Here is a 23,564-nt window from a genome sequence, read left to right as displayed (position 1 = left end):
TCTCCCGTTAAATTGGAACAGCCAGCAGTGGAGAGACTGGAAGAGCCGATATGGCTGTTAAACAGTATTTCGCCTTTGCATCGTGAGCAAATTCACACTTGGCCATTGGCTGCATCCTTTGGTTTTATTCAGAATAGATGCAAGTAACAGCTGCATGTTTTTAACTTCACCTTTTCACATTTTAATAGCAAAGTTCTGGCTGGAGGCAATTCCAGGTGCAACTCCCAATACACTTTTGTTTGCTAAAGTTGAAGTTCAAACGGAACATGTTAGAGATCCTAAGAGGCCTCAGGCAAAACTGTAATACCTATGCACACACTGTGGACACACAGCACTTTGTTCAAACGCCAACACGCTGCTGGCACAACGGTTAAGGATGGAAGCTTTGGGTGCGTCGCTTAGGCCTAATTGAACGGAGGAGTTATGGTATTATTTGGTAGCTTCACAGATACGGTACTTTAACCGTTGTTCATGTGAAATCTCAAAGACAGCCAGATGCTTTGTTTATAGACTATTTGTGGGTGGCTGTTTGCTGTTTGACCTATCAATCCATGTCGATAAAGTATAATAGGGTAAGTCCTGTATAGTACACTTGTAGCCGTTATGTATATTTGTAAGTCGCAAGCACACGACTCCCCCCTGGTGAAAAAAAAAATGTGGGCTCCCCCAAAAGCCACGATATAGTTCGAACACTGAGCTGGACTGTCCTTTGCATGAGGTATTCATAACGATGTTTGTTTATTCCAATCCATATTCCTCATTTACCTAGACATAAAATACGTCACTCACTACTAGCAAAAAACTGCCAGGTTTAGTTAGGTGGGAACAGATCTAGACGGGGAAACATCGATATAAAACATGTCAATACAAGTTCTGGAGATGTTTTGTTTATGTTCCTACTACGCACGCGCAATGAGTGCACGCGGGCATTGTGCTGCGAGTCTGTCGCCATAGCAACGGTTTGTTGACAGGTGATGTGAAGTTGCCTGAATACACGGGACAATGAAACTCAAACGGTTCTTTCTCAGATATTATCCACCAGGTAAGTTAATACGGAAAATGTAATTTGTCCTAACTGTAACGTCAGGAAACATTTCACTGCAGTAGAGGAATGTTTTCAACTTTGACAACTTGCAGTAACGTTAGCTAGTCTAACTTTACTCTAGCACTAGCTAGCTAGCTCCAAAACCATAATTTTGGTTAGCTGAGGTAGTTAGCATTAACGTTACCGTTGTTTTATTCAGTGCAGTCTTCATGAGTGGCCTTTGGTTCAGTTCATTTTTCTGCTCTCAGGTATAATCTTGGAATATGAAAAAGGAGGATATTTGAGGACCAAATCAATCGACCTTTTGGATTTAACTTCAGAGTGCGTGAGTTGTATCCTGAACCTTTACAATAACATGCATAAAGTGAACTAACGTTAGCTAACAACACTGGGGTTATGTTAGCTAACTGATAACGTCATAATAACCTCCTGTAGGAGTGTTGTTGCTTTTCATCTTTCACAAATACTGTAATTGTATTGCTAATCTAGTCAGACATATCTCCAAATAGCCCTGTCTGTGACTTGGGGTTCACCCATCACCTAACAACCCTACTTAACCTGCATGTCCACAGGTATCAGGTGATTTTAAGTTAAACATGTGTAAAAATTGTCCCACCATGCAGAACAAACCCAGATGAGTTGTTGGCAGAAATCAGGCAGTCAGAGCCTTTGATCACAGAGTCCCGGGCTGATCAGGTCAAACAACTGATCCTTCGACTTCAGCAGAAACAGGGCCAGCAGGACCACCACAGGTTCTGTTTCTTCAAGGTCAGACACTGGACTCACGCTTACATTAATTATTATTATTATTACTTACAATAATAAATACATTCACATAGTGACATGACTAGAATCTAGATTCAATAAAGTAGCTCCTCTTTAAAGGTTGTAAGTATGGTTTTATGAAACAAGTGTCGAAATCCTTTTGTCTTTTGTATCGGTACAAACATACGTACAAACATTTATTTAGCATCAGATTGAGGTGCTAAAACTAACGCTAATGGAGTTTGCCATCTGTAAAGCTGTTTTACTCTAATAATAAAATGCAATTGAAAATATTTTGGATGATAACGTTTTGGCAACATCAGCTAATTACAGCACTATATTAGTTCTCTGATTTTTAATCTTTGCGAATGTTATTTACATCTGTGGAAAGTTAGGAGTTTGAGTAGTATACAGTAATTAGCCAGTGCTCTAATAACATGATAACAACAGGTGCTTCATGAGTGTCTTAGTGTGTTAAGGAATACACAAGACAATTGGTAAGAGGTTAGGGTTGGTTACATGGCTGGAGGTCAGCTCTAATCTTTCTCTGGTCTTTTTTGTAGGAGCTAAAGGCACACATACTGCCGCTGACAAACGTTGCCTTTGACAAATCAGGGTCAAGGTAGGGTTATCTGCACCACACAAAAGCCTGACACTCTGGAGTTGATGTATTCTTGTTTGTTGAATTTATCTGTACTCTTCTCTCTGATACTCTGCAGGTTTATAACTGGGAGCTATGACAGGACATGTAGAGTTTGGGACACAGCCTCAGGCACAGAGCTGCACACACTAGAGGGTCACAGAAACGTGGTGTATGCAATTGCATTCAACAACCCCTATGGGTAATGAGCCATCTCAGCAAAACATACATTCAGAGCATCTGGTAAAACTGCTCTATTTGACTCTCAGTTTCTTTGTTTTATTTTATATTTTACTTAGAGACAAGATTGCCACCGGCTCTTTTGATAAGACATGCAAACTGTGGTGTGCTGAGACGGCCAAATGTTTTCATACCTTTCGCGGACACGTGGCAGAAATAGTATGTATGACAATCTGTTTTAAATGAAAATGATTCAATTACTGTTTGTTGTTAGTCAATTGTTGCTCCATATAATACAGTCTACTGTACATAGTCAGTATTTATGCACATTTTTACACTGCAGGACCAAATGCCTTTATTAGTGCCCAAGACCTGCCGAATACTTTTTGGCTTTTTACTAGAATCCAGCACTAGTAACTGTAAAAGAGAGTTCCGTATTGTGTAGGTGTGCCTGGCATTCAACCCCCAGAGTACACTGGTGGCCACAGGCAGCATGGATGCCACTGCCAAGCTGTGGGATGTGGAGACTGGGGAGGAGGTGGCCACTCTGACTGTGAGTAATCTGTTTTTTACTTACTATATCCCAATGCCTCGCTTGCTCTCTTTTTTTCTGCTATCCCGACTGCATTGACTAACTTTTCATTTAGTAATTTAGTAATTATTCCTAAATTGAGTGTTGTTACCCCTGCTGAGGGTCAGCGTCTTTTGTAACCCCCAAATATCCACCTGTGATCTGATGGCGAATGTAACAGCTGTTTAATAAGTCCACTGATAACCCATTCTGAGGGAAGGAGTAAGCTCTCTTTGATGTGCAGACTGCACGTGGGTTTGTGGTGTGACTGGTTGGTTGGCTGGCTCTGTCTCAGTGAGAAGCAACTCTCTCTCTCAGCTCTGTTAATACTTCACACCACGAAGAATCAATCATGCTGACAGCAGTCAATTGAGCGTACATGCTCTTTATTATTTATTTATTTATTTCAAGAATTTAAGAATCTCCCTTTAAGTGTCAATGTTTATTTTAATAAATAATATTGTGTGTTTGTTGTGCATTTTCATCCATAGAGGGGGAGAAAGAGAGGGAGTTTATAAGAGACGGTGAGGGATAATGCTCTCTTTTTGATTTCATCCAGGGCCACACTGCAGAGGTCCTCTCTCTATACTTTAACACAGTGGGAAATCAGCTTGTCACTGGCTCCTTTGACCACACTGTTGCTATATGGGATGTTGCTTCAGGAAGGTCAGACATCAGCATTGTTATTGCAATGTATGCAACGATTTCTGCATGTGTGTTGTATATACTGTACAGTCCATATATAACACCTATATATTCTGCATACATAAGTGCACAACTAACTCATTGCTGCTTTTCTGTTATTTTCAGACGTGTCCACACTCTGATTGGTCACAGGGGGGAAATCAGCAATGTTCAGTTTAACTGGGATTGCTCCCTCATAGTAACAGGCTCCATGGACAAAACCTGCAAGGTGAACTATCACCAGCCCAAAGACTTAAAAACGTGCAATTGTTTGTGTGTGCGTGTGTGTGTGTGTGTGTGTGTGTGTGTGTGTTTTATTTCACTCTTCAGAATACAATTATATTTCCAAAAAGTCTCTTTACAGACTGGAATTATATTGAGCATTAGTTTGTTATTCATTTACCATTTTGAGCTATCATAAACAAGGTATGTGAGATGGATGGTTCTTGTCATCCATATTCAGCCTTCTCCATTTTCCACTCTCCGTCTCTCCCCACCTCCTGTCTCTAAGGTCTACATCATTTAAAAGAGAAAAATTGAATCGAAATATCTTAATTATGCCAAGATGAGTCATGCTCCGACGAATTATCCCCCTCACTGCATTTCCTCTGGGGGAGATGGTTAAAGTAAAGCTACCAGCTGCATGCAGGCATATTTAATGAGACTGTTCACATGTATGTGTGTCCTAGTTTGTGCTTATGTTTTAGAGACTTGATTTTATGTGATATCGTGTGCTTCTTTTTTATCTTTTTATTGCTTTTATATGTAGTTTTTTATTTATTGTTTTTCATTTGTCTTGTATGTTTTTGCGTCTTTTGTCTTCTTGTTTTTATTCACCCTAATGTTGTCTTGCTTTTGTTTGGCTTCCTGTTAGGGGTGTGCAAACAAATCGATTCACACTCGTATCGCGATTCAAGCTCTACCGATTCAAAATCGATTCATATTTTTTTATTGATTTTTTTAATTTCATTTTTTAATTGTCTACTGCAATCCCATGGGGAAAGTAACTACATTTACATACTGTGACACATTTTTTTAATCAAGAATTGTTTTTGAATCGAAAATCGATTTTGAATCGAAGCTTGAGCCTAAAAATCGATATCGAATCGTGACATTTTCTGAATCGTGCACCCTTACTTTCTGTTGCTATATTGCCTTCTGGGTATCTGCTTTGTCTGTCAAAGCACTTTGTAAACTCTTTTTTAAAGGTGTTATATAAATAAAGTTATTATTATTATTATTATTATTATGTATTTCCTACCTGTTTATTTATAATTATGTCACCGAGGGTGGCATATGTATGTATTTTCAGTTGTGGGAGGCAGTCAGCGGGAAGTGTGTGGCCACCCTAGTTGGACACAAAGAAGAGGTGCTAGATGTGTGCTTTGATTTAAGTGGTCAGCTCATTGCTACTGCCTCTGCTGATGGTAAGACTAACAATTAATTTACTAAATGTTTACATTACTAAATGTTTACATATTAGTAAAGTAGTGTATATATATATTATACACACACATACATGTGTGTATATTACACATTATATACACAAATATATACACATTTCCATTTTTCCCTCACTCTCCAGCAATTTTGTGTTGTTTAGATCACATGCCTGAGGTTTACTTTATGTAATAAAACATGTTTCTACCGCCATGCATCCTCAATACTTGACTTGACGTGTAAGAAGTGACAGTACATGTACACTAACATCCCTGCTTGTCCCCGTCTCTGTCAGGTACAGCGCAAGTGTTCAGTGCAACCACACATCAGTGTCTCGTGACCCTAGAGGGCCATGATGGAGAGATCTCTAAGGTAAGTGACTGGAACCATAATGGCTTCTCTCCCATTGCCTGTAAACATTTATTCTATGTCACCATAGAGAAAAGCTAAAGCCTGGGTATTTTGTTCTCGGTAAGCTAAATAGGTATTTACTATTGTTTTCATTTCTCATTTTAACAAAGATATAACAATGAGTCTATTCTGCATCTATGAATGTATCCCATAAGGTTAGTACAAGTGTGTCTCTGTAAGGCTAACAAGAGCGGTAAAGTAATAAATAGTAAATTTTTGCTCATGTTTTAGCTTTTCATAGTGAAACAGAGTAGCACAGAAGTAAGACAGGACCTAGGCTCTCTATAAATTACCCATTATCAAAACATTATCTCACAGACCTGTTTGGAAGTAAGTATTATTATAACAGGCCATGGGGCACATCCACAAGTTTGTGGATGCACCAGGCAACTAACAGGTGCAAATGAGCTTGTGATTGTTGTGTAACATTTACTCTCACTATCAGTTCTCCTGGCCAGTGTGGTAAAAAAGATCTTGCCTTGTGAACATGGGATAAAGCGTGATGCTGAGTTAGAGGGACAGGAGTTTAGGCTTCAGGCTGTTTTTGTGCTTACTGTGTCACATGGTGAAACTCTGCTGGTAGGACAGAGGACTGTAGTGATGCTTCTTCTGAGCTGGCTAATTGAATATCTAGCTTCCAAACAAGATGTTTTGAAGGTAGCTCTCCATGAGAAATTACAAATACCACCGGCCATCCCTGACCATAAGTTGGCATGTTCTGACTTTGTGTTATTAGCCTCTAAACTCAGCACCAAATGTTGCATCCATGCCATCACATGTAATCACACATCTTTTGCCCTGGTATAACATTGTCTGGCATTAACTGAGTCCAACAAACACATACTCTGGCATTAGGTGCCATGCTCTGTATGTCCTGCAGGTTCTGGCTCAGAGGGTTTCTATGTATGAGGGGCTTAGCAGTCACCTCTGTTTACTGAAACATCAGGCAGTCGATAATAAGTAGGCTGGATGGAGGATCATTCCAGAGGATTATGACACTAATCTCTCCCTAAAAGGATACCTCTCCCCCTCCCCTCCATGCCTTCTTAACCATTTCTTTGGTCTATCCCTCTATTTCAGTGTCTCGCTCTGAATGTTTACTTTTATTTTCACTATGTCTCAGTCCCTCTAGGTAATTCCCTTTGCTGCCTTTTCCTATTTAAATCTGGAAAATATAAATGATGGACTGTATGCTGACAACTATACATAATGATTACATAACTGAGGATACATAATTTCGTAACATTTGCAGTATGAACCGCATAAGTGTGAAGGAAATGAGGTGAGAATTAGTGTGTAATATGGAATTAGGACATAGCTTTAGTCATGTTTATTTATACCTCTTTCCTGTCATCTCCTTTTTTTGCTGATGTTTTTTCTCTCTTTTCTGTCCATTTTCTCACCATTTCTGTTCCTGTCATAGTTCCACTTTCATCTTCTTCCTCCGGTCTAGCATACTTTACTTAAATGGCCATCTAGAGCCAGCTTTATTTAATCATCTTTGTTTTTTACCTCACTATGGAGATAGGAAAACATTCAGGATACAATAAACCGGTACTCTAACACAACCAGATTCAGCCATGATTATCATAATACTCTACTGGAAAAACTATTCACTAAGTAGTGCCGCTAGGGCCTTTATCCTCCTTAAGTATTTAAAGTTGAATGACCTCTGTAGAATAATGTTGCTGATGTGGTAAAGAGTTCGAAACTCACTCATTTCTCCCTCCCTCTTTGTCATTTCAACCACTTCTGGCGTAATCTCTTATTCGGTACTCTCTCTAGCTCACTCTATCGCTCATATAGCACACACCCAAATCTCTGAATAAGACTAAAGGCTGTTTTATGCTTCTGCGTCGAATTGACGGCGTACCCCCGCAGACCCCTCTGCGTCGCTGCGTGCACCTCCAAAAATGTCTAACTTTGCATCGAGGCGACCCAGACCACAAGGACTGTGATTGGTCAACTCGTCCTGTGTGTTGATAGTCGGTGTTTCAAGCAGCCTACTGCAGGGAGTAGCAACATGCTAGTTCACTGACATAAGCTTTGCAAATAAACTCAGACATATTTTGGTTACAACGACGGGGTTATCCATTTGTAAAGTGTCTATATGTCAGTAATGTTTTGAAATTAGCACTTCGCCAGCAAGCAGTACTTTGTGGGCAGTTAAAGTTTGCTTGCTAACATAACATAAACTGGCTGGCAGACACCTCGCAAATAACCTCGTCACGACGCCAGCGTGGAAGTGATGCAGAAGCATACAACAGCCTTAACTCTCCTGCCTTTCTTGTTAGATCTGTTTCAGCCCCCAGGGCAGCAGGGTCCTGACTGCCAGCTCAGACAAGACAGCTCGTCTTTGGGATGTTCAGTCTGGAGTCTGCCTACAAGTCCTAGAGGGGCACACAGACGAGATCTTCTCATGCGTTTTCAACTATGAGGGTGACACTATAATTACAGGTATACACTAACTCACACACACCACATCTGGCAGCCACACATACATCTGACAACCATGCACTGTTACAATGTAGCCTTGAGTGACGATTAAACTGCTTCTTGCCAGCCGGCATCACGAATACTTAATTTTACATTTTAGATTTGAAAAGCGTGCAGCTGTGTCCTTCTGTGCAGCCACCTGTTCTTGTTTGTGCTCTCCTGCAGGCAGCAAGGATAACACATGTCGGATCTGGTACTGACCCTTCCCTCGACCCTTACAAGGCTCAGACAGGCATATACATGGACACAACAATCAGTTTACCATGTATGTCACTGTATATCTTTCTAATTGTACAATACCAACTGAAAAATCTGTAGTCATATTGAGGTAAATGTCTGGTTTACCGCATCTGTGTAAGGTTTAGGTGGCATTGCAAATCATCGCTGCTTCATTATATAATTTTTCTCTCTGATGTTCCTCCTGTTCTTTCATTTGTTTAAAGCTTCACTTGTTCCCTGACTGTACTAGATTTATACTGTGTCTGACCAGTAGACATAGCCTTCTGTTTACTGTGGAGTTAACAGTGTGGTAACTTTGCTCATAAAATGTCATCAAGTAGTTGGAAGTCTTCGACTATGTTTTTGGGATGGTTTGACATTTTGGGACATATGCTTGGACAAAGCCAGGAGGCGATTAGCTTAGCTTAGCATAAAGACTGGAATCAGTTGGCTCTGTCCAAAGTTCAAAAATACACCTACCAGCCCCTCTAAAGCTCAGTTATTAACAAGCTACATAGTTACAGCACATAACTCCCCGTAAGACCACAACTTGTTTTTACATTTCTGTTTGTGTTGCAATTTAACAAACCAGCTATGTGGATTTTTAAACTTTAGACAAAGCCAGGCTACAGTAGTTGTGTGATGCTAGGCTAATCATCTTCTGGCTCTAGCTTCCTATTTAAGAGGCATGAGAGTGGTCTTCTCATCTAAGCATATTAAGCATACTTCCCAAAATGACAGACTAGTTCTATAAAGTATGTTTTTAAAATACAATGTGAACATGCTTTGTAAATATACTGTACCTGACATTCAATGAAGCTGTGTAGAGACTTTTAGCAAGTGTGACCTAGACTCATCGATCTGAGCTGTAAACATCCCAAATTTTGTTTTGTTTAATCATATTCATACATGAGCATTGCTGTGTCATCTTCATTAGCCCGTTATCAGCAAACAAAGGTAATCTTCTGATATTTCTGTTCCTACTGCCTTGTACGTTTCTGTAAGCATTATTTTCTAAAAGCACAATACAATGATACATGTTTATTCAGTAGCTTCAAGATCAAATAGCTGTTGGTTTACAGTCTCACTGCATCTGCAACACGCTTTTGGCAATACAATGTAATACTGATGTGGATAAATGTGCTACTAAACAGTGTTCAGTTCCCTTTCTGCTGAATGTTACGATTGATCAAGACTTGTATTTCACATCACAGAAATTTATTGATGTCAAAAGATAAATACATTCAGTTCTACCGTGACAGAGTTTACAGCGGAATTGTGTGCTTTTCTTTCCCAATGCTGATGTAACACTAGAGTACCACTAAGTAGAGAAATAAACGGACCAAATTCACATACAAATTCAACATTACAAACCGTACTCTGTTTTCCTGACATAGTAAAAGCTAAAGAGAGCAGTCCACTACTCCAAGGTGCAGCAGTTCCAAATCTACAGTATATACAAATCATCTATCCAAAATAATCCGTTCTCATGTAACATAAACAAGATAACATATCTACTTGGAACTGAATTTCAAGGTCACAACAGAGGTGGTATGTTGGCCGATGAACACAACAAAGATATGGGCATTTTGTTACTTTGAGCAAATGTGCACTATTAAATGGCGAATCCGAAGTTTTTTTGGGCTTATGTTTCAACAGCCTCTTTTACAAAGTAGTTTTGATACAAAAGATTTGAGCACATTAAGTTGTGGGGAGAATTTAACCTGATTTTCCTATCTTCTATTGGTAGTTTTCTTCATGTGTGTTAATTTGGAATAAGTAAATAAATAAACGTGTAATTTGGTTCTGAGAATCTGTAAATATTATATATATATATATATATATATATATATATATATATATATATATATATATATATATATAATCTGGAGCAATTAAAACCTGCTGACTATAATCTCGTGAAGGCTAGTTCATTCTCATCAGAAATGTCCAACCCGTATACCTACAGTTTGCTCTGTGTGTGTCTCACTAGAGAGGTGAATGTGAAAACAAAAATATGCTTTTATTAAAGGGAGACTGGTCCATTCATAGCTTTTCATGGACAGATTGAGGTGTATGAATTTCTCAAGTATGCTGATCGCATTGTGTTGTCAGCTTACAGTAGGAGACACTTGGTGTGATGAGACAGGATCGATCAAAAGGTTGGAACATGTTAGAAGTGTGAGCGAACAAGTGTCTTTGTTTGCAGTATGAGGAAGCTACAGAGTAGAGCCCTACAGGGTCTCCAACAGCCAATCAAACAGGCTGGACAGAGACTGGTCCTCTTTCTCTTTCTCATGTAGTTTACAGAACTGGACCACGGCGCTGAACAAGTCTGCAATCCGCCACGCCTTCTGAGACATCAGATGAACCACCCTCTGGAACTGAGAGAAAGCACACACAAAATGAATCCAACTATAAATACATGGTCATCACATTTAGTACCTTGTTGACTAATGGTGAAATGTACAGTATGTATAAAAAGAATAGATAGCACAACTAAACAGTAATATTTATAACTAATAATAACTCCTTGGAACACTGTATCAATGCAACATAATTCAGATAGATGGGGTGAGAACTAAGCATAATTAAGAATGAACTGAGTGACTAACGCAAAGCAAGGTTTATTACAAAGGGTACTAGAAAAGGCATGTTCTGCATAAATTGATTGTGAATGCTGAAAACCTAAATAGCTAAAGCTAAACTGGATTGCTGGCATAATTGCGTAAGAAGAAGGTGAAGTAGTGAGAACAGTTGGAAAAGTGTGAATTACGAATTTCACTGAAATGTTGAATGATACCAATAATGTATAAAAGAAAAGTGGAATACTGTTAAGTTTTTTTTTTTCAAAGAAAAGTCATTGTGTATGTATGTCGAAAAAAGTCATAGTATGGCTAAAAAAAGTCATAATATAGTATGTGGAAAAAAGTTTAAAAAAAATCATAGTATGTCGAAAAAAGTGAAAGAAAAGTCCTAGTTTAGTATGTCGAAAAAGGTCAAAGCGTAGTATGTCGAAAAGAATCATTAAAAAGTCATAGTATAGCATGTTGAAAAAAGTGATAAAAAAGTGATCGTTAGTCGATCGATAGTATATCGGAAAAAGTCATAGTACAGTATGTCGGAAAAAGTTTTAAAACAAATCGCAGTATAGTATGTCGAAAAAAGTCATAAAAAGCCATAGTATTGCATGTCGAAAAGAATCAAAAAAGTCACATGTCAAAAAAAGTGATACAAATTCATAGTAGAGTATGTCAAAAAAAAGTGATAAAAAAGTCAGTGTAGTATGTCGAAAAAAGTTGCAGTATAGTATGTCGAAAAAAAGTCATAGCATAGTATGTCAAAAAAGTGATGAAAAAGTCAAAGTTTAGTATATTGAAAAAAGTCACAGTATAGTATGTCGAAAAGAATCATGAAAAAGTCACGTCAAAAAAAGTGATAAAAAAAGTCATAGTAGTGTGTCAAAAAAGTGAAAAAACGTCATAGTTTAGTATATCGAAAAAAGTCATAGTATAGTATGTCGAAAAAAGTGATTAAAAAAAGTCATAGTACAGCATGTCGAAAACAATCATGAAAAAGTAAAATGTCAAAAAAGTGATTAAAAAGTCATAGCATAGTACGTCAAAAAAAGTGATGAAAAAGTCAAAGTTTAGTATATCGAAAAAAGTCATAGTATAGAATGTCGAAAAAGTAAAAAAAAAAGTCACAGTATAGTATGTCAAAAAGAATCATGAAAAAGTCACATGTCAAAAAAAGTGATAAAAAGTCATAGTATAGTATGTTGAAAAAAGTCATAAAAAGTCATAGCATAGTATGTCGAAAAAAGTGATAAAGTCATAGTATAGTATGTCGAAAAAAGTGATAAAAAGTCATAGTTTAGTATATTGGAAAAAAGTCACAGTATAGTATGCCGAAAAAGTTTTTAAAAAGTCGCAGTATAGTATATCGAAAAAAGTGATAAAGTCATAGTCACGAAAGTCATGCAAAAGTCACATGTCAATGTGAAAAAAGTCATAATTTAGTATATTGAAAAAAGGTCATAGTATAGTATGTCAAAAAAGTTTTAAAAAAAAGTCGCAGTATAGTATGTCGAAAAAAGTGATAAAAAGTCATAGTCGAGTATGTCAAAAAGGTGATAAAAAAGTCACAGTATAGTATGTCGAAAAAAGTTTTTAAAAAAGTTGCAGTATAGTATGGCGAAAAAAGTGATAAAAAAGTGAGTTTAGTCTATATCAAAAAAAAGTCATAGTATAGTATGTCGAAAACAGTCACAGTATGTCAAAAAAGTGATGAAAAAGTCAAAGTTTAGTATAACGAAAAAAGTCATAGTATAGTATGTCGAAAAGAATCATGAAAAAGTCACGTCAAAAAAAGTGATAAAAAAGTCATAGTAGTGTTGAAAAAAGTGAAAAAACGTCATAGTTTAGTATATCGAAAAAAGTCATAGTACAGTATGTCGAAAAAAATCATAAAAAGCCATAGTGTAGTATGTCGAAAAGAATCATCAAAAAGTCACATGTAAAAAAAATTGATTAAAAAGTCATAGTTTATATCGTAAAAAGTCACAGCATAGTATGTCGAAAAAGTTTATTAAAAAGTCGCAGTATAGTATGTCGAAAAAAGTGATAGTCATAGTCACGAAAGTCATGCAAAAGTCACGTCAAAAAAAGTGATAAAAATGTCAGAATTTAGTGTATCGAAAAAAGTCATAGTATAGTATGTCAAAAAAGTGATAAAAAGTCATATTATAGTATGTCGAAAAGAATCATGAAAAAGTCACATGTCAAAAAAGTGATAAAAAGTCATAGTCGAGTATGTCAAAAAGGTGATAAAAAAGTCATAGTATAGTATGTCGAAAAAAGTTTAAAAAAAAGTTGCAGTATAGTATGGCGAAAAAAGTCATAAAAAGTCATAGTTTAGTATATCAAAAAAAAGTCATAGTTTAGTATATCAAAAAAAGTCATAGTATAGTATGTCGAAAAAAGTAATAAAAAAGTCATTATTTAGTATATCGAAAAAAGTCACAGTATAGTATGTCCGAAAAAAGTCATAAAAAGTCATAGTATGTCGAAAACAATGATAAAAAAGGTCATAGTATAGCATGTCGAACAACAGTCATAAAAAGTCATATTATAGTATGTCGAAAAAGGTCAAAGCTTAGTATGTGGAAAAGAATCATTAAAAAGTCATAGTATAGTATGTCGAAAAAAGTCATAAAAAAAGTTTAAAAAGTCATAGTCTAGCATGTAGAAAAAAATTCCTAAAAAAGTCATAGTACAGCATGTCGAAAAAGGCCAAAGCGTAGTATGTGGAAAAGAATCATTAAAAGTCATTGTATAGTATGTCGAAAAAACGTCCTAAAAAGTCATAGTATAAAGAGCCGAAGTCATGCCCCTTTCGGTGGACCTCATGGGACCTTAATTCAGAAAGAATATAAACGGTAGTGAACGGGGAGAGGCAAATTATTTTTTGATCCCGTTTGAATTGAGCCATGGATTACAAATATGATGTTCGTCAATTTAAAAGATAATTTTTCACCCAAAGAAAGTCTCAGTTAGCCGTAGGTTTGTCATATGACCACTTAGTTTTGTTTGAAACCGCTCAGTGAACTACATCTCTCGTCTCACACAATTTACGTAACCTAGTGATGCTCAGCTTGCTCGCTGGCTAGCTAGCTTAGCTCTGACCCACCACACATGTAACGTTATCTTACCTGATGTGTTTTAACCAGTGAAGTGTTTTCAGCAGATAAGCAAAAGAACAAGCAAGGTCATCTGCTCATTTGAGTAACTTTACACGTTAATTACGTATTTTCAACAGTTTAACAATAAACTGAGACTTTCTTCGGTTGAAACATTATCTTTTAAATTGACGAACATCATATTTGTAATCCATGGCTCAATTCAAACGGGATAAAAAAATAATTATTATCTCTCCATTGACTGTCGTTCATATTTTTTCTAAAAGATACGTCCCATTGGCTGGAAGTAGAAGGGCGTGACTTCGGCTCTCTACAGTAAGTCGAAAAAGTCATAAGAAAGGCATAGTATAGTATGTCGAAAAAGGTCAAAGCGTAGTATGTGGAAAAGAATCATTAAAAAGTCAGAGTATAGTATGTCGAAAAGGTCATAAAAAAGGCATAGTACAGTATGTCGTAAAAAATTCATAGTATAGTAAGTCGAAAAAAGTAAAAAAAAGTCGTAGTATATTATGTTGAAAAGAATCATGAAAAAGTCATAGTACAGTATGTCGTAAAAAATTCATAGTGTGTTGAAGAGTTATTCATTGTTCACATCACTGAAGACAAAAGAAGTCGTGGTAGAGTATGTCGAAAAAAGTCATAAAAAAGTTATAGTGTAGTATGTCGAAAAAAGTCATAAAAAAGTCATAGTATAGTATATCGAAGAAAAATCATAAAAAGGTAAAGTATAGTATGTCAAAAAAGTCATAAAAAAGTCATAGTATAGTATTTCGAAAAAATTCAAAGCGTAGTTGTCAACAAAAAATCATAAAAAAGTCGTAGTATAGCATGTCGAACAAAGTCATAAAAGGGTCATATTATGTCATGTCGTCGAGAAAGTCATGAAAAGGGCCAACCCAGACTGGGAATCGAACATGGGTCCAAATCTGCAGTTATTTGTTGCTGGTTGCCTGTTAGAGCTAACAACTGAGCCACTGTTCCACCAAAGAATTAATGTTGGAAACAGTCATAGCATAGTATGTCCAAAAAAGCCATTAAAAAGTCATAGCATGGTATGTTGAAAAAAGTGATAAGTAATACTATTGTAAGTCAAAAAAAGTCATAGTATAGAATGTTTAAAAAAAATCATAGTATAGTATATGGAAAAAATATGATTCATAATTTTCTATGTGCATTTAGGGGGGGACCTCATGATCTCAGTATCTCTAAAATCATGTCTCCTACACCACTAAAAAAGGAGTGATAGATACATTATTAAGTGCAGTTTTCTGCTGGACACAAAACATCTGTGAGTGTCTTTCGCGATATGTCACAGGCTTTCGCGATGTGTTCATGCGCCAGTTGATATCGTGATGACGACAAAAAAAAAAAAGACGATATATCATGCAGCCCTACCCCTGCTTTTATGTTTTTGATTTGACAGCTGTACCTACCTTTGCAACCCTCTTCTCTTTGGTCTTCCTAAAGTAGAGAGCTGAAAGTCCCAGCTCAGAGGCAGCAATCCACTGCAGGGCCACTCTCAGCTCCGAGTCCACACACTCAGGCTCAAGATCGCAGTTTACCACCAACAGCGCCCTGAGGTTGCTACTGCTGCCTGCCGTCCTCGCTGAACTGCTCTCTGAAAAAACAAAGGTGACAGGAATGCACTAATGTTTTTATAACACACCTTGAATGTTAACTATGTTCTCTACACCATCAAAGCCCTGTATGAATGCAGACATTTCATTCTGTTCTATACTTGCTTGGACATCAAAAGCCAATGTGCCAAGCTTTGCATGCGATCGTACAGCACGTTCGCTTCGTAAAATAGAAATATCCTGGGTTCAGTTTTGCTTCAAGATAATCTTTGTTGGAGTGTAAGTCATCAAACAAAGATGAACTTTGTGTTGAGACACTTCTGGAACTATGGGCCCTTTTCAATTATTGATGACTATCTTTAACTCAAAGAGGAGAATTGCCTTTGCTCAAGCACGTCCATTAATCACAGACCCAGTTTACTGCACATCCAGTCACTCAACAGCTCTTGGTTAGTAGCCAGATGTTAAAGCTGACCAAGAAGGTGAATAATTAGGAAGTTGATAACACTGAGAGGAAATGAGAATCCATCACTGCACTTACCAAAGACATTATACTTTGTTCCTGCTAGATGTCCTTTCTCTGTCTCCTCACTGTGAGGGGAAAAAAAATACCAATTGAAATAAGATACAGTATCACTTTAAGGAATAGTTCAACACTTTGGGAGCATATTTACTTTCTTGCCAAGGGTTAGATGAGAAAATTGATACCACTCTTATGTCTGTACGTTAAATATAAAACTACCGCCAACAGCTGGTCAGCATAGCATAGAGACTGGAAACAACTAGTCCCCTTCCAAAGGAAACAAAATTGGCCTACCAACACCTCTAAAGCTGTACCAAAAAGGGGAGTTATGTGTCAGACTATTTCAGCTAATTTATATTAAAAAGCAAATAATCATGTTCACCCAAAATGTCTATTGCTATTTACTATTCCTATAGTGTAAGTATATATTATACACTGTTAATCTGAACGTGCTTTAAACGTAACAGTTGAGATACATATATAGATAAATAACAGAATAGAAGAAATGCAGCAGACTGGAGAGGCCTTCATGTCTAATAAACAGAACATTATGATATTTGCTAGAATGACGGAATATGTAATTAGTTATAATCTGTCATGTGGATGACTATTAGTCCAGCAGCCTGTCACAGTTACAGGACACCTGATCGCTGTTCTCTAGGTGAGAAAATGAGAAAAAGCAATATATCTACAGCTGTTCTGTCTTATTAGAAAAAAAATGATAATGGGCATCAGAGAGACACATTAATGAGAAATACTTCAGCAACGGCCTGTGACAGTTACCTGATTACTGTGCTCTGAGTGAGCACATCAGAAAAAGCATCCAGGTCTGCCAGGCCTAGGCTGGATGCGCTGCTGGTTCCATTCCTGTTAACCAATTTAAAAAAACAGATAGGAGCATTCGCATGTTATCTCAAGACATGAGACATGACCACCTTCTTGTGAAGAGAACAATAACTAGGCACAATGATGCAGGTCATGTTGGTCATTAGCGAGTGATCAACATATAAATAGCAGCTGCAGCAGTATCGGACTCTCTAAGTGGGAGAACGGGATTTTTGTCCAGCAGCAAGCCTGTCTGAATATGAAGATGAGGAGATTTGGAGGTAGTTTAGGCGGGTAGGGTGGACAGGCAGGGCTGGCAGCCGTGCCCTTGTGTCACACAACATGGAACGGGGAATGAGGTGAAGTTAAAGTAAGCAGGTAGATGGAGAGGTTACGAGGTACAGCGAGTGTTATGGTGGTGCAGACAACTACTACTGCAGTTAACTAAGCAAAAAGCAAATATCTTAAATGACTGCCACACTGAGCAGCTTCCCCTTTTCACTCTAATCCACACATCAGTGTCTTTAGAATTAAATGCATTTAAATATGCAATTAACAATGCTTACTTTGGTGTTTGTAATATAATTTGATACATAATCACAAACACATACATTGCTTTTAAGGTAGAGTTAGCCTTTTTCAACTAGCAAGCACAGAGCAGTGACTCAAAGTTAAAAACATTGGTGTAGTTGGCTACAACGAATGGGAATTTGATAAAGCAAAGTATGGTGAGGCAAGTGTTCTGAACTAAAGACTTTTGATGTGAAGTCACTGCCACATACCACTGCAGCCTACTACTGCAAGCAGTTGTGCGTGAGGTGCAGGCAGGGTCTAACCCTGTATGTGAGCTATGAAGAGGGCTTTATGAAGTGAGCTCTCTGCCATACACTGCCTTAGCAGGTGTGGATATTGCAGCAGCAGGGAGTAAATTGGCATTGGCACAGGAGAGCACAAGTGTCAGTAGCAATGGGCCAATGAGAGTGGGGTGAGGGTGGGAGCAGCAGTGTTTGGAGCAGTATCAAGGAGCAACGGTTACTGACCCCTCACTCAGCTGGATAAAACTACTGGTCTCCTCGTGGGGGTCATCCTCGGGGGTTATATGGGACCAGCTCCCCATGCTCTCTTCACTGCTAGCACTCATAGAACGCTTGTCGCTCTTCACTACTGCAGCCACCGCCACAGCTGGCCTTTCCCTCTCACTGCTGGGGAGAGCAAACCGGAAGATGGTGGGAATGACCATCGAATAGTTTTGCACAATGTCTGCTGCAATGTGTAGTTACTTTTTTCCCCAATGTTGTTCCAATGTTCCTCTGTTCATCATGTATAACCCTAAGTTTTCTAAAATGCATTTTAAGGAGTGAAGGCAGTATTGGGACAGTTTCGGCTCTAAAAATTATAGAGTACAGTAACTTCATACAAATGACAAGCCTTTGGAACTTGAAATACCTATGCACCACATAAAAAAAGCTAATTAATTTCAATATCTTTAGTGCATCAGCAAACTACACTCCACAGCGGCACTGTTGGATTTCAGTGTTTCTCAGGAAACTGATTAAATTAAGTCATAATCAGATGATTGAGGGCTGCCATCCTCGACAATTCCTGAGGGAAATCAGGTTTTATTGACTAGGCGAGTGATTGCGTTCCACTCTTACACAGGGGACAAACAGATGCACTCCACTTGTTCCTGGATTACATGTATTGTAAAGTGAAAAGGAGCATGTCTTGTGACTCTCCAGAGGCTTGGGAGCCTTTCAGCTGTTTTCCTCTCATTTACTATTGAACAAGTCTTATTTTGAGGATCTGAATGTCTTTAAAACACTCCATCTGATTCCCTACATATGGATATTACATTTTCACTTTCCTCTATATACCTATCTTGCATATTAGCAGGTCTTTCCACTTATACATTTTCAGCAGGTTCATTTGACTCCAGATTGAGACGCACTATGAACTGCTCCAGTCGTCATTACCCCCAAAATATGCACTAAAATGTCTTTGCCAATCAGAAACTTTGAGTTTTTAGAACTAGAGTGAATTTTGTCTTTGATTTTGCCTAGTTTGAATAAAACATGTAAGACTGACCATGTCTAATATGTAATAATCAGAAGGACTACATACCCTTATTACAAATTAACTGACTTTATATAAACACCATTCTTTCAAAAGCTGCCAAACAACTTCTCCCAAGCAAGCTTTAACCTAATGTGACACCCAAATTCCTTGCTATTTTAGTTGTGTCAATGTAATCTAAATACATATTGAGTGTCTTGTGGTTTTAGTGGGTTAGCCAAATATAAGTGCAGCTTGTACCGATCAAAGTGAGTCAAACAGCCCCATAGTGGATAAAAGATGAAGGCACTAAAAGCTTTCTGCACACACAGTTCATCACCCAGATAGTATGAGTCACAGCCTAACCAAAGGTTTATCAAACCTCACACACTGCTAAAATAGATACATTTTCACAGTGAATGTACAGACGATCTGTGTACCTCTCTTTGATCAGAAAATCTCTAAAAATAGTTTGGACATTTGTAGGGCCTGGACTACTTTTGTTTAGTGCTAATTTTCTCAGACAGCTTTTAATTTTTACCTTAAAAAAACATGTGATTCTTTATTTCTCTCTCTCTTTTAATACAGATTCATCTCTACTTTTCACATCTAGTATGATGATGATTCTGGTGCTAGGCTATACAAAACAAACATTCTGCCTGAAGGGAGGCGTCTGACTCTCACACAGGAGGACAGTGAGCACTGTACTACCTGCTGCAGTTGGCCGTTGCTCTCTCCGTACGCTTGGTAGTTGACACGTCTGGGGGTGTTTCCTGAGGTCCTCCTCCTGTCCTTTCAGGGTTTAAAATAGTCTCTTCATCCCTCTGATCTCCCTCAATGTGGATCAGTGGCACATCTCTGGGGCCCCTCATGCGGGGTGAGCTGCTATGACTCGTCCCAGACGCTACTGTGGTACCAGTTTGCTCCTGACTGGACCTTCTCCGACTACAACTTAGATGAGATTGTTTGAACCCCCTCCTCCTTTCACCAACAGGCATGTGCGGCTGTGAGAGCATCCCAGGTGGACCCCCAGCTACATCTTGCTGGCCCCCCAGTACAGACCTACCTATATCTACAATGTCAGCTGCCAGGCGATTGGCAAACTGCTGCACATGGGGCTGGGAGTCTCCTGCAGCCTCCAGCTCAATACTGTCCTCTGGATCAGCAATAATCTTGTTCTTTCTCATCAAGGACTCAATGGAGCTCGACCAGGTCTCATGAATCAGCATATCAGTAATATGGTCAGTCTTACCCCTTTGATAGAGGCAGGAGTCTGACTTACACAGTCCTGTGGCTGACACTGAGTTGGTGGGGAAGATATTTAGCGTGTCTCCATGCACATTGCGGGCGAATCCATCAAAAGAGTTTGCTTTAATGGGTGAGTTGACAGTCAGTCGTGAGTCTGAGGAGCGCCGGTCTGGGACAGAGGACTGTCTTATACAGAAGGGTGTTCTAGGGGACGGGGGGAACAGGCTGTTGCTCCACTCCTTAGTCTTGGCGATGCCATACTCTCGGTTCTCCTTGTCCATGTCCCGAAGCATAAACCTGTAGAACTCCTCTGTGATGCTCTCTGTGCTAGACTGTTTGGACAGGCAGGATGAGGTCCTGACATTAAGGTGACCATTTTTCTTTGATGCAGCCTGTTGTACAGCTGCAGTCAGAATGCTGCTGGCATTTTTCCCTGCGTAGTAGTCCAGCAGAAGGTCAAAGCCCCTTCCCTCAGTCTCCATCTGGTTTACCATGAACTGTGAGAACTCATCTGTGATGCTCTCACAGCTGGACTGCTTAGAGATTGAGCTACCACGGCTCAAGTTCTGACCTAACCGACTTCCAAGACCCAGGGTGTTGAGTGTGCCTGAGGGGTCTGCGTCTTCTTCTGGAATGCTCTCATAACTAGATGCCTTCCCACGGCTCCACCTCTCACACTGCAACCTACTGCGTGGCTGGCCTGTTTTGGAGGTATCCACCACATTAAGCTCAGGGCAGTTCATAATCCTGGCCGTGACTTCAGAGGCAAAGAGAGCAAATGGGTCCTGCGGTTCATCTAGGTTTACTGATTCGTCCACCACTCTGTTCACCAGCCGCTCCATCAGCTCTGGTTGCTCCTCCGTCTTCCTCTTGATCTCACTAAGGCGTGGTGCCCGATGTTTCTTGGAGGCAGCATTGCTGCTCTGAGCCTCTTTCCTCCTGAGCACTGTGCAGCAAGCAGGGATCAAGTAGGCTTCTGGCCCTTCGGTAGACATCCCTTTTAGGGCACAGAACCAGGGTTGTTTCCCAGTGTTGTTTTCCAGGCAGATTGCTGCCAGTTCTGTGGCCATAGACACCACTGTAGCAGCCAAATCATCAGCATAGCAAGTAATAGGTGTCCTGGATTCTGAATCCATTCTCCAAGAGAGCAGAGAACTGCAAGAGTTGAAGGACGACTGGGGTGTGAGGGAGGCCTGTCTGCTGTCGCTGCCTGTCACTAGACGCCCCCTCCTGTCTGTGCTATGAACTTGATTTTCACTCAAAGGTTCTCTGATGGCACCACTGCCCTGTTGGATCTGCTGGTGGTCAAAGAAGTCCTTAGCAGGCAAATAGGTGGATTTAGACTGACTTTGTCTGCATGATGACTGGTGCTGCTCTTTGCTGTGTGCTGTAAAGGAAGATCCAATTATATCACTTTCCTCAAGCACATATTTCTCCTTCAGCCCAGGAACTATGGGAAGCTTATCTGTGCAGTGTAGTATGCCGCAGTGGTTCTCACAATTAGTGGACTGGCCATGGCCAATGAAGCACTGTAATTGACCTAATGGATCCCTACTCTCCTTTGTGGTAGCAGGCTCCCTAGCACAGGTATCACCCTCTTGCATCTCAAATGACCCTTGGTCACATCTAGAGATGTGACTAATTTTCTTCTGTGTCAGACGAAGTATATCAAACAGCAAATTGTTAACACTCTCCTGCAGAAAACCCTGAATGCCTGGCGCATCTTTTCCAGTACCCTCCAGTTCTTTTTGCTTTTTTGCTTTCTCTAAAGCATGCTTGAATAGGCTGTCTGCCACCTCATTTATTAAGTCATCCATCTCTCTTTCATCCGTGTAGGATTGTTTTGGACAAGTAATGCCATCTACTATCTTGTTATGTGTGGCCTCCAGCAGGTGGGCGACACTCCTGTAGCCTTGTGGCTGAGTCAGCACCTCAGCTGCTTCCCTGTGTAGGACCTCAGCAATGTTGGCACGAAACGCTTCGACGCTGGTACCCTGTGCCACACTGCAGTGCAGTGTGATGGCTGCAGAGGCTTCTGCAGCAGACATCAGACCACGGGATGCCGTGTAGACTTCAGCGGAATCTTCTTCGGAATCGCCACACTCCCCACACTCCTCTGTTAGCTCTACAGCAGCTACAGCACCAGCTACCTGAGCCATGCCACACATGGCTGAGGAGAAGGAGTAGTCACCTCCCTCTTCTGGTTCCTGCAGCTCCTCCTCAGAATCTTCCTCTGAGGTCGAATTCATGGCAAGCTGTTCTGTCAGCTGTGGGTTGGTAATGGTGCCAATGACACTGGCAGCACAGGCCAAAGCCACCTCTACATGTTTGGATGGGTGTGCTCCATTATGATGGGGGATGTGAGCCTGTGTCCCATTCTCTGGCATCTCTCTAGCTTCGGCAGTGATATCCTTGGCAGGCACATTGGATACCTGAGTCTCTGGCCATTCTGCAGTCCCGTCAGAACTGTCTGGGCTTTGAACTATAACAATCTTGGGGAGTTCAAAAGAGCAAGTGCGCTTTTGGCAAGGCTCTTTGGTCTTTGATGGACCAGTGGCATTGGAAGGACAACTAGAGAGGGACACGCTGACAGCAGCCTCCGAGACAAAGGAGGTTTCATCTTGGGAGAGGCGTATGAAGGCATCTTGCAGTACTGACTCGGCCAGATTGGTGGCATAGTGACCAGCTGATTCCTTAGTATGGAGGCTTGCTCGCCGATGCCCTTCCCTTTTCACCTCAGCATCCTCCCTGTTCGGATGATGGGCCAGCTGTCCCCTATGACATGCAAGTCTGACGCAGTGTTTCTGTGCGATCTCAACCAAGCTCTCTGCCAGGTCACCACTCTCTGGTTCTGTAAAGAGACAGGGGAAAACGGAGAAAAACAGGAAATGAAACATGTCCACCACATTGATTAGAAAGCAGCTCCACCAGTTTCTCAAAGTGTCACAGCAAGAGTACATTACCCTATTTAACCCTTCAGTGAATAACAGAGCTGGGTCATGTCTTGTTTGGCATTCAATTTCCCCTTGAACAAAATTCTAGAGAATTATTTCCATCTAACACATTTCATTCTTTACTGGGATAACACAATGGCAATACTAGGGCTGTCAAAATAACGCGTTAATTTCTATTAATTAATCTGAGAAAAAATAACGCGTTAAAAAAATTAACGCAGATTAATCCATTC

General features: G+C 39.6%; 2 protein-coding genes across 2 annotated transcripts in view; one reads left to right on the top strand and one right to left on the bottom strand.

Annotated features, from left to right (window-relative positions):
- Positions 1 to 965: 965 nt before the first annotated feature.
- daw1 (dynein assembly factor with WDR repeat domains 1) lies at positions 966 to 9,788 on the top strand. Its single transcript, XM_078244075.1, has 13 exons — positions 966 to 1,042; positions 1,294 to 1,366; positions 1,669 to 1,813; positions 2,374 to 2,432; positions 2,530 to 2,652; positions 2,750 to 2,849; positions 3,076 to 3,183; positions 3,761 to 3,867; positions 4,012 to 4,114; positions 5,198 to 5,312; positions 5,621 to 5,697; positions 8,031 to 8,193; positions 8,398 to 9,788. The coding sequence occupies exons 1-13, from the start codon at positions 1,003 to 1,005 to the stop codon at positions 8,430 to 8,432; spliced, it is 1,248 nt and encodes a 415-aa protein (XP_078100201.1). The 5' UTR covers positions 966 to 1,002; the 3' UTR covers positions 8,433 to 9,788.
- Positions 9,789 to 10,346: 558 nt separating this feature from the next.
- Positions 10,347 to 23,564, bottom strand: part of sphkap (SPHK1 interactor, AKAP domain containing) — a 28,301-nt gene continuing 15,083 nt past the window's right edge. The window contains exons 5-9 of the mRNA XM_078244060.1: positions 19,841 to 23,228; positions 17,036 to 17,119; positions 16,271 to 16,320; positions 15,586 to 15,770; positions 10,347 to 10,835 (exon numbers count right to left, since the gene is read on the bottom strand). Coding sequence (XP_078100186.1) covers positions 10,686 to 10,835; positions 15,586 to 15,770; positions 16,271 to 16,320; positions 17,036 to 17,119; positions 19,841 to 23,228 — 3,857 coding nt within the window. The 3' untranslated portion in view covers positions 10,347 to 10,685. The remainder of the gene's footprint in view (positions 10,836 to 15,585; positions 15,771 to 16,270; positions 16,321 to 17,035; positions 17,120 to 19,840; positions 23,229 to 23,564) is intronic.

Source organism: Sander vitreus, chromosome 3, assembly GCF_031162955.1.
Source record: "Sander vitreus isolate 19-12246 chromosome 3, sanVit1, whole genome shotgun sequence".
NCBI classification, from domain to species: Eukaryota; Metazoa; Chordata; class Actinopteri; order Perciformes; family Percidae; genus Sander; species Sander vitreus.
The sequence above is the reverse complement of the archived record's forward strand: the minus strand, read 5'-3'. Positions and strand labels throughout refer to the sequence as shown.